At 35.3% G+C, this 12,168-nt stretch overlaps 1 protein-coding gene across 1 annotated transcript; it reads left to right on the plus strand.

Annotated features, from left to right (window-relative positions):
- Positions 1-325: 325 nt before the first annotated feature.
- On the plus strand, positions 326-4,089 carry LOC143248657 (uncharacterized). Its single transcript, XM_076497198.1, has one exon. The coding sequence runs from the start codon at positions 337-339 to the stop codon at positions 760-762; it is 426 nt and encodes a 141-aa protein (XP_076353313.1). The 5' UTR covers positions 326-336; the 3' UTR covers positions 763-4,089.
- The last annotated feature ends 8,079 nt before the right edge of the window (positions 4,090-12,168 follow it).

Consider the following 12,168-nt stretch of genomic DNA (forward strand, 5'->3'; position numbering starts at 1 on the left):
TTTAACACTAAGTTAATATACTATCCGGAAATTATTTTAACACTAAAATAAAACTAACTGGTAATTTTTCCAACACTAAGTTAATATACCATGCGGATAGCATTTCAGCACTAAATAAAGTGTCCGGAAACTATTTCAACATTAGACTAATAATTCTTAATAAAAAGGTAAAAATGCATAATAGTATATTTATAGATAAAACCAGTGGTTTTTTTTTAAGATATTGATTCTTGTTGTTGATGTTTGTAACCCATAAACTAAGGAGAAAATTGCGTAACTGAAACAATCTGCATAACAGATAATATTATTATTTTATTTTAGTTGTCTGGAGTGCACATGAAGCCCATTTCTATGGGAGAATCAGACGAGAGCCATCTCGCAAGACTGAACAACACAACCACTGCAGCCACATTGGATAACTATCTACCGCCAGGGCATAAGGCTATCCTGGAGATGCACGCTAACAGCCAATCAAATGCCATCATTTATGTGATGGTGGTGTTACTGTTGTACGCCCTAGCGTTAGTAGTGGTAGTGATAAAGTATGTTAGAACAGAACGGTACGAGTCCCGTCTCACAAGTTTGTATGATACATTCATTCAAAGAGATATGTTTGTCCGACTTTCGAAACGACAGCAGGGAGTCCCAACAACAGCAGCGACCCCTATAGTAGATGGCGTGGATGATAACGTAAGACCTCACTCGCCCACTTCGCGATCTGTTCCAATGAAGACAACAGATGAAGCTGTAAGCAAAGTATAAAGAGAAAGAAACGTGAATCATGCGAGTACATTAGTTAATGTACCGACAGCCAAGTGTACTATATATATAAGTATCAGTAATTACATTTTAACGGTACAATAACAGTGCTCGAACTAAGCACATTTCGTACAAATGTTAATGTGTGTTGGCTGAACCATTTGACTGTACCCGTTCTAATGTTCACAGGAATGAGTCCGTCTAAGTTTGAACTAAAAGGTTTTGGTTTTAGTTTGGAATGTATTAACAAATTATCCTTAAATCGCGAACACATGTCACACCTGACTTGGATAAGCTTTGAACGGTAGTAAATTTTCATACTCGATAATGTAGACTGAAAACTTCCGTGTTGAATCAAAATATGGAATAATGTTGATACAATCACTTGTATGTACTGCATACCAGCACTACAGTTAGTGTTGGAACGTTGCATCAAACCGTATCGTCTTACTTTCACTACATTCTCATATATATAGATACAGTTAACGTTTTCAATAAGCTTTACAATAGGCTTAAGGACGCCAACGTGTTTTAACGACTGTATATAAATACAGTTAGTATTTTCAATAAGGTTTACAGTTGGCTTAATAATACTAACATATTTCAAAGACTGTACATAGATACAGTTAACGTTTACAATAAGGTTTACAGTAGGCTTAAGAACGTCAACATGTTTTAAAGACTGTACATAAATACAGTTAACGTTTTCAATGAGGTTTACAGTAGGCTTAAGAACGTCAATATGTTTTAAAGACTGTACATAAATACAGTTAACGTTTTCAATGAGGTTTACAGTAGGCTTAAGAACGTCAACATGTTTTAAAGACTGTACATAAATACAGTTAACGTTTTCAATGAGGTTTACAGTAGGCTTAAGAACGTCAACATGTTTTAAAGACTGTACATAAATACAGTTAACGTTTTCAATGAGGTTTACAGTAGGCTTAAGAACGTCAACATGTTTTAAAGACTGTACATAAATACAGTTAACGTTTTCAATGAGGTTTACAGTAGGCTTAAGAACGTCAACATGTTTTAAAGACTGTACATAAATACAGTTAACGTTTTCAATAAGGTTTACAGTAGGCTTAAGAACGTCAACATGTTTTAAAGACTGTACATAAATACAGTTAACGTTTTCAATGAGGTTTACAGTAGGCTTAAGAACGTCAACATGTTTTAAAGACTGTACATAAATACAGTTAACGTTTTCAATGAGGTTTACAGTAGGCTTAAGAACGTCAACATGTTTTAAAGACTGTACATAAATACAGTTAACGTTTTCAATGAGGTTTACAGTAGGCTTAAGAACGTCAACATGTTTTAAAGACGAACAAAAGTATGAGCAATAACGAGACTGAGCACGTGCGTTTACAATGTACAAACTTAATTGACAAAACGACAAGTACAAAGTTTGGACGATGAGGCTTGTGTTCTTGATATATCCACGTGTTGACTGACAGATGGTGGCGCGCGACATCTGATCCTTTATTGGTTTTTAATTCCAATCTGTCGGTTGGTTCAAATAGTTCTTGAAAGAAACAATCACGTTTCCGTAGATCAATTTGTTTTTGGGGGACACTTGAGTATCGACACTTTTGTCAATAAAACATTCGTTCAGCAACATTATAATTAAATGTTATTGTTCTCGTCTTTAGAACTATTGTCATTTTGTTAACTTCTAAGACACGTTTTACTGTCAATATGCTCTTAATGCCAGTTTTCGTATTCTGAGCACGTGTTATGTACTGTCAAACCAGCTCAAAGGGAAAATGTACACATCTTCTTAATACCAATTCGCGTCTGTTGCTCACACGTATGTATTTTCAATACAGCTAATGAGTTTGTTTGTTTGTTTTGGAATTTCGCACAAAGCTACTCGAGGGCTATCTGTGCTAGCCGTCCCTAATTTAGTAGTGTAAGACTAGAGGGAAGGCAGCTAATCATCACCACCCACCGCCAACTCTTGGGCTACTCTTTTACCAACGAAAAGTGGGATTGACCGTCACATTATAATGCCCCCACGGCTGGGAGGGCGAGCATGTTTGGCGCGACTCGGGCGCGAACCCTCGACCCTCAGATTACGAAGCGCACGCCTTAACGCGCTAGGCCATGCCAGGCCCCAGCTAATGAGAAAAAGTTAAGTTCGTGGACGCAATCTCATCCCAGCTTCAAGCGGAAACCATCATCTTAGTACCAGTTACCAACCACTTAGCATTTGTTACACTCTTGTCTCAGCCCCCCCAAAAAAAATTTAATATCAAAATGCAATAAGACAAACAAATGTCAAAACAAAAAATAATCGTGATTGTTTATAAGTATGTAACAAACGAAACTACAATCTTCAGTTATTGTAAAGTTCCCTTTAAGATTTTATTAGTTTCTATAATACAATACAAGTTCATAAAGAGCCTATAAATTAAAAAAAAGAAAAAAACACTCGTGTAGGTTAAAATAGTTTTCGGGCCGGGCATCGGCCAAGCATGTTGAGCCGTTCGACTCGTAATCCGAGGGTCGCGGGTTTGAATCCCGATCGCACCAAACATGCTCGCCCTTTCAGCCGTGGGGACATTATAATGTGACGATTACTCCCACTATTCGTTGGTAAAAGAGTAGCCCAAGAGTTGGCGGTGGGTGGTGATGACTAGCTGCCTTCCCTCTAGTCTTACACTGCAAAATTAGGGACGGCTAGCGCAGATAGCCCTCGAGTAGCTTTGCGCGAAGTTCAAAACAAACAAACAAAAAAGTTTTTCGTTGATTAGCACGAAAACAAAAGAAAAATAAAACATTAGGAAACAATGTTTGTGCAACATGGTACTAGGTGTCAGGCTCTTCGTTTTTCCTATAGACACACATTTGGCTTAAATGGTTACGAGATATTCTTCTGAACTGTATATATGCGTGTACATTTTTGTGTCCATTGTTGAATATTTCTATTCGTTGGAAACTCGATATTTCAAAATATTAATATTTTAAATAAATAATCATATTTTAATGAATCTGACTTTGTTGAATAAAAAATATCAAATCGATTGTTGTTTACAATAAAAGAAAAATAAACAGTTAAACAGTGACAAACAGGTTATTCCCGACTTAATGAAGCACCTTAGCGTTTGTGACCTTGTTTTACCTAAAACAATTGTGTTCTTTCTACAAGTCGTCAGTTTTTGGAGACATTTCTGAACATGCGCACTATCTGTATTACGCGAACGTTTAAGCTGTCATCTTATTATTAATGAATTTCGACAAAGTTTGTGAACTTGTGGTGTTTGGAAATTTTCTTATTTGCTCTTTGTAAGAAATAAGATGGTTGTACCTTTGTAAAATAAAGTGGTGTGTTATTAACCTGCATTTAAACTGAGGTTATCTATACTCTTCCAGGTTACATTGAAAATTTCAACCAGAGAACGTTGATTAAACAGCCAGATCAAGATTCAAATATAACTGTTCTTAATTTTAAACCAGTGATAGAAAATATGGTAGCGCCTGCTGTTACAAGAGCTTTATCCATTCTTGAAATTAATAATAGGACCGACTGTCACTCTTATAACACATCCACAGTTGAAAGTGTGGAAAGTATTCAGCGGAATCGCGGCGCGAACCTTGAACCCTCTGCTTTACTTACTATTAGACCACGTTCGATTCTGATCACAAAAGATCGAAATACGTTAGATGATCTAATTCTAATAGATTAATTTTATACACAATGGGTTATCTTTGCTATGCCCACCACGAATATCGAAACTCGATTTTTAGCGTCATAAGTCCGCAGACTTATCACTGATCCACTGGGGCGAGCTCATAAGTAAAAATCTAACAGTGTTTAACATTGTTCACGATCTAAGACAAAATACAAGCTAAAACACTATAAATATTTCGATTTATGTAATTTTTAGCTCACCTACATACTCATTGTGGAAAACCTTGTGATGACGTTGCACGAGAAATAAATTATACCTCATAAAACTTAACCCTCGTACCTGCATAAGTGTTAAGAGTACATCTATAAAGTTGCCATGAGCGATGTAAATGTGATATTTTTCTCTGCAAAGCAATTAATTATAAATCTATCACTTCCATTCATATCCACTTAACTAGAGTTCTTCTAACGATCGTATGAATCCCACACAGACAACTAACAAAGAAAATATTACCATTTTTTTCTTTCCTATCTTCTATTTTGAATTACGGATATTTTCGTGCATCCAGTAGATATACTACTCATAATAAACTGCTGCTTAGATTCCAACTCTTAGTTGGTGTTATTTTACATTCAAAACAACACATTGAACAAATAAACAAAGAAAAATTCCCTTCAAAACACTTGTTCGGGTGCCGTCAAGATCGAAGTTACGCAATGGGAATCTATGCTATGGCCACCAGGGGTATCGGAATCCGACTTTTAACGTTATTAGCCTTCAGATTTACCATTGAATCACTAGAAGGGTAAACATTTCTGAGATATTACGCAGCCATCCAGTTTCTAGTAACAAAGTCTGATAAAATTTCAGTTGCCTATATATCAGACGTTTTTATTATTATAAAAGTGTTTGGTGATATGGATGTCTAAATGGCATGGTTTTCCTGCCTACCTTTCTTTAAAATTCAATAATAGCATTTCTTTAAGTCCCCACTAGAGGCGCTGCAGTTTCATATCTCTTTAAAATTCAATAATAGCATTTCTTTAAGTCCCCACTAGAGGCGCTGCAGTTTCATATCTTTAAAATTCAATAATAGCATTTCTTTAAGTCCCCACTAGAGGCGCTGCAGTTTCATATCTCTTTAAAATTCAATAATAGCATTTCTTTAAATCCCCACTAGAGGCGCTGCAGTCTGTCTGAGGACTTACAACGTTAGAAACCGAGATTCGATACCTGTGGCGGACAAAGCACAGTTAGCCCATTGTGTAGCATAGTGCTTAATTACAGTCAATACCTTGGAGTGAAATTTGTGCGAAACATTGCGATCCTGCTTATTTATTTAACCTTATATAGAGTCCTCAAAATTTGTTTCCCGAGTGAAAGCATTAAAATAAACCGGAGCGTGTTTTCAAACAATCCCTTAAAGGCAAAACCATTATGAGTTACAAAGTTTGCTTGTTTGTTACTAAACGCAAAACTACGCTGTAGAATATCCATTCTGTGCTCACTGCGCGCATTGAATACTGTTTTTGTTTTATAAGCCCTTACACTTAGTTAAGTCATCGGGTAAGCGGATGAATGTCTCAAAATGAAAGCACTATTTTAATAAGGGATGTGATAAATAATAAAAAATATCCCTGGAGGTTAGGACACTCGACCCGTATTCTGTAGATCGCGGGATCCAAACCCGTCACAGAACTTGCCCGCCATTTTAACTTCGAGAACGTTATAATGTGACGATCAATCGTGCTATTTCTTGGTAAAGCGTAGTCCAAAATAATGACGATAGGTGGTGTTGACTAGCTGCCTTCCCTCCAGTTTATCACTTTTAAATTAGCGACACTTAGCGCAGATTGCCTTCGAATAGCTTAGCGCGAAATTCAACAAGTAAACACACTTTTGAATGCATTATTTTCATGTCACTTTTTCAAAACGCTAACATGAAAGAGATATAAAAATCTAAAACCGCTGACTGAGGGTGTTTATACATTATACAAAATACAACAATATAAAGTTTGAAGATTTCCAAAAGCGCGGGAACTGGTCATTTAGAAGAAAGCTGTTGAACAAATAAGAAATACCGGTTTATGTGATGGCGATCTAATCACAGTATATATCTGTATGTTTACCAACATCACACAACACTTACGTTAAATGTAACTTCTCATAATCTATGTTAATGACAATTTCAATACGTGTAAATATAGATGGAATACGTTCGGACGTTTCTTATCTCGATAACACTTAATCCTGATCTTTGATACAGATAAATAACTGTTCAAATAATATCATAGCCCTCAATATCAATATTTATTAAGATAAATAATTGTTCGTATAATATCATGACCCTCCATATCAGTCTGATAAAGCTATAGAAATGCCAAAATAATATAATAATCTTCCATATCAGTCTCTGTGAAAGCTAAGGAAGATTTCTAATAATAGTCATTATAACATTCTATATCGATTTCTGACAAAGGTAAAAATATAATGAAATAATATTAAGTGACACACGCCCACAGAGGTTTTTTATGACATTTGTAATACGTAAACGACGCAGAATAAGCTACAAATAAGAAAGACAAGGCCAAGCTCTATACAAATAAGAAAGACAAAGCCAAGCTCTATTGGAAGAGTCTTTGATCAACAAATTAATTTCCTTTTGTAAACAAGTATTGAAGAAAGTCTTTGAGAGAAACCTAAACCATAAAATCGCGTAACTTGATACTGAAGATTTTTCTTCGTAAAGACTTAACTGTAATCAAATCTTAAGGATAAATCAGAATATGAAAAACTTATTTGCCACCAGCACGTACGAACAGGCGCACGTGACTTTAACAGTGTTACGGCTGCTGTTGTTTTGTTACTTTTGAAACTGAGCAGATGTCTCGTATCCATAGTAACGTTATTGTATTCAAGGGGAAAAAGTAAATATACAAAATAGTGACGTATTAAGTTGATATCAGAGATGAGGTTTGTGAACCTGGAGGCTAAACCAACGAAGAGTCTTAAAAAACATTTCGGTTCATAATAATCACATTAGAAAACCTTTCTGCGACCCATATCTTACAGTAGAATATGTGGATGTAATCTTTACTGTCACGTTACAGGACTTGTACGGACTTTTACACTATATTCACACTGGGAAGCCTACATGTGACCTTCACATTATATTAACACAGGGAAGCCTGCATGTGACCTTCACGTTATATTCACATTCGGGACTATGCATGTTTCAGCTTAGCTGACAGGCTAGTGAATGCTTACTTACCTAGTGTGTACAGATTTATATAAAAGAAAACATCTGAAGGAAAACAGATTTTTTGTCCACGTATTAATACACAGAAATAACTGCCAGATAATTTAAAACTAATCATAGGACTTCAAAACATCTGGTTACCCAGTTTTGTAATATAAATAATTCGTCATGACGCGTGGCCTGTCACAAAAACACGGTACTAGTTGTATTAACGAGATGAATGATCGTGAAAGTTTCTAATTAATATTAAGTAAAGATGTAGAATCCAGTCTTCACATTGGAAAACATGCGATTCACTTGTTTCGATCAAGTTTCAAAACCTGAAGGCAGTAGAAAAAGAACACTAGTTTAAGAATTAAAACTTCTATTGCTTCACAAGATCCAGATATGGCAAAGTGTGGATTGGTAAACAGAGGAAGATGATCTCACTTTAGAACAAAATGAAGAAACTTCTATTGCTTCACAAGATCCAGATATGGCAAAGTGTGGATTGGTAAACAGAGGAAGATGATCTCACTCTACAACAAAAAGAAGAAACTTCTATTGCTTCACAAGATCCAGATATGGCAAAGTGTGGATTGGTAAACAGAGGAAGATGATCTCACTCTACAAGAAAAAGAAGAAATCTAGAGGAATTAAGGTTGTAAATGAACCGAAGAACGAAAATCTATACGAGATTGATCGAAAACTGAGGTAAGTTTGAAGTCATTAGAGAAGTCAGAAGAATGTGAAACACTGACACGTGTATTGTGAAGTTCGGTTCAGAAAAACCAGTAAAAGAAAACAAGCACTCAAGATGACACGTTGTTTAAGTGATAGAAAACAGTTACTGTATAAACTCGAAAACATTGTCGAGCCTGCTATAGTCGTGTTCAGCTAATAAAAATTAAAAGAACGACCTTTGTCTTCTAGACTGTTGAAGAGGGTACGAACAGAGTTAATAACAGAGGGCGTCATTGGTGTTGTTGTTTGCTATTGAGCACAAAATTACACTAAAGGTTATCTGTCTTCTGCACACCATGTGTATCGAAACTCGATTTTTAGCAGTATAAGTCCGCAGACAAACTGTTGTGCCACTTGGGGACAGTTTATCAAAACTGACAAACTGGAACTTAGGGTCTCTCTATGGTACTGATATGTTTAAATAAAGCTGTGTTTTAAAGAATGATAGAAATGAACTTCACAAACAGTTGGAAGTCGTCTGAGACTGACCGAAGCTTCAGAAGAAGGATTACTATTTAATTGTTTTCTATCACATATGACGTAATTAAAAATTTTCACTCAATACTTAAATGAATGACAAAGTAATTATAATATTACTTTTACAGTTAATGTATTTTTAAATAATAAGACAAGAGAGGGTTAATATTTATGAAAGAAGATTTACGTCTCATTTTAAATAAGTACAGGGGTAGACAAAAAGTGGCTCCACCTAGAAAATATTGTTAATTTGTTATATCTTTTATTATATAACAGAAAAAGATAACAAAAACTGTGTATTTTTATAACACACTCAACGAGATCTGTTCAGATATGATCTCAAATCCTAATTTTAACGCTGGCTTTTGTAAATACGTGAAATGTTCATGATTTTAAGTTACGTTTTCTCACAAACATTGAGTGATTGACTGAAATCTTTCTTTGAGAACTTCAAAAAGTTCATCCTCCGTGTTTGGCTTGCAATCTTTCGTTAATCAGTTTAACTCTACAGCCCATAAGTTTTCAGTTGTATTAACACCAGGTGGTTGACCTGGTCATTCAATAACATCGGTTCTCTTATTTCTATTTTAACGACACCACAACTAAAACACTTTTAAAACCATTTTGTAGGCTAATCAGAGTAAAATGATCTAAAAAACTGTAGGAGGTGCACAACACTATTTATGAGAAAACGTAACTTAAAATCAGGAAAACTTCACGTATTTACAAAAGCCAGTGTTAAAAATTGGGTTTCGAGATTATATTTGAACAAATCTCGTTGAGTGTATTCTAAAAACATATAGTTTTACATATTTTTCTGTTATCTAATAAAAGATATAAAAAAATGGACAACATTTTCAAGATTGGCCACTTTTTTGATAACCCTCTCTACATTTTCAAAATTTTAGGTTAAACTTAGTTTTGATATTAACGTAAAAAAACGACAGACGTTCTGGAAAAATGAAGCTCAAAGTTACAACTTAAGAGGATCCATCGGATTTATAGATATTTAAGAAAAAAGGAACTCAAAGAATTTTAAATAGCTAGTAATAATAAACTGATATTACAGTATGAGTGAGTCTGTCATATTTCTCTTGACTTTCAAATTTCAGGAAGTTTTTATAACCCTCAGACTCAGCGGATGACATAATTTTTGTACTCAACGTACCACAACTCCTGTCTCGCATCAGTCTAGTCTACACCACTTGACAAATAGCCATTACAATATAAAACTTTACTTTCGCAAACAAAAATTTCAAATGAGGAAAACTAGTGATTAAAGTTTATTTAAAATGAAAAAAAAAAGCCGGTAGCATAGACCACTCTGGAGATGGGGTAAAGTCTCCAAAAAAATTCTCTATCTTATTAATAATTCCTGAGTAATAGGTGTAAGGTTTGCGGCATCTTAAGCCCAATTCGAAAGTCTCGTATTCATATTATTAAAGTATATTTTGAATTTAGAAAAAAAAAAGAAATTAGTTTAATTTAATTCGAATGTTATCTTTGTTTTTTAATTACCAATTCGTCAACCAATAATATTTCATAGCAAAACAGAAACAAGTTTAAAATGAAAAACGTTAAAACCCATTTCCATCCATTTTGTTTTTCTGGTTTCTTGTTTCAGTATACCAGATGTCACGACCATTCTACGACGGTGCAGCTTTGATGGTAAACAACGCCCTGGTTCAGATATTTTTGTGAACAACGCCCTGGTTCAGATATTTTTGTGAACAACGCCCTGGTTCAGATATTTTTTGTGAACAACGCCCTGGTTTAGATTCTTTCGTGAACAACGCTCTGGTTCAGATTTTTTGATGAACAAGTTAAAATAATTAGATAATACGAACCTCCATTCGAAATGTCTTAGTGAAATTAATCTACGTAACTGTGTGTTGTCAAGAGTAAAAAAAAAAAGCGTACGTAATACTTACGAAACGTAAGTCTGACAGAGAAAGCTCTCGCACAGAAACAAATGAACAAAGCTAACTACAGCCTAAGTCGAGTTGACTCGACTAACTTATACCGGGTCCTATACTGGAGCAATGCTGCAAAGGGACATACATTGATACCTCCAACCTCCTGCTGCAAAGGGACATACATTGATACCTCCAACCTCCTCTGAAGAATACTTGATGCGAAATCTCATTAAATTTGAGCTTGCGATGTGCATATCCAAAACTCGGATCTCAGAAACTACCGCACGGATCGCCACCAATCATAGCTGAGTAATATTATTTATAACTAGCCAGTATTTTTATAGTCGAGCAATAAATAAAGCAGTTAAAATGTTCACAAAAATTATATGTTTCAGATCTTACCAATAAAAGTCACAAACACTTAAAAGTATATGCGTGTGTTTTCTTATAGCAAAGCCACATCGTGCTGTCTGCTGAGTCCACCGAGAGGAATCAAACCGCCAATTTTAGCGTTGTAAATCCCTAGAGTTACGGCTATACTAGCGGGGAACAAATAGAAGTAAGTTTTAAATATAAAGCAATAAAAAAACTTAAAATTATTTGTTTTTCTTTAGTGAAAATCTCATGAGAATTACGACAGAGAACAAAGTACTTTCGTTGATGACTGTGTCTACAACTAAACACTTTAATAAAATCTACTCTCTAATGTAATGTTGTGATGATAGCTCCTTTTTATACTAAAATATCAATAAAATCATTTTCTCATGGATGGTAAACATCATTGAATGTCGCGTATAAGTACATCGCTATGGAACTGTCAGACAATTCCAGAAAAGAGCGCAAACCCAGTAGTTTTCCACAGGAACTAACAGTTATACTTGTCCAGAGGGCGCGTATTTCTGCTATAATTTAAATGTTCTCTTTGTTATGTCAACATTAAATGTATGCACTTTAATAAATATGTATCTATCATTTGGTGTTTGGCCCGGCATGGCCAAGCGTGTTAAGGCGTGCGACTCGTAATCTGAGGGTTGCGGGTTCGCATCCCCGTCGCGCCAAACATTCTCGCCCTCTCAGCCGTGGGGGCGTTATAATGTCACAGTCAATCCCATTATTCGTTGGTAAAAGAGCAGCCCAAGAGTTGGCGGTGGGTGGTGATGACTAGCTGCCTTTCCTATAGTCTTACACTGCTAAATTAGGGACGGCTAGCGCGGATAGCCCTCGTGTAGCTTTACGTGAAATTCACAACAAAAGAAACAAACCATTCGCCGATGTTCAGTCTATGAAACAGAAACAATTTTGTATCAGAGTAAACATATATCTATCTGATCATCTCTTTGTTTATTCGTCTTTATATGAAATATACATACAACTTTTTGTAACAGCACACCTG

The sequence above is a fragment of the Tachypleus tridentatus genome, chromosome 4 (assembly GCF_004210375.1).
Source record: "Tachypleus tridentatus isolate NWPU-2018 chromosome 4, ASM421037v1, whole genome shotgun sequence".
NCBI lineage: Eukaryota > Metazoa > Arthropoda > Merostomata > Xiphosura > Limulidae > Tachypleus > Tachypleus tridentatus.

Coding starts and splice junctions, on each gene's coding strand:
- LOC143248657 (XM_076497198.1), top strand. CDS start 337: ATGAAGCCCATTTCTATGGGAGAATCAGACGAGAGCCATCTCGCAAGA.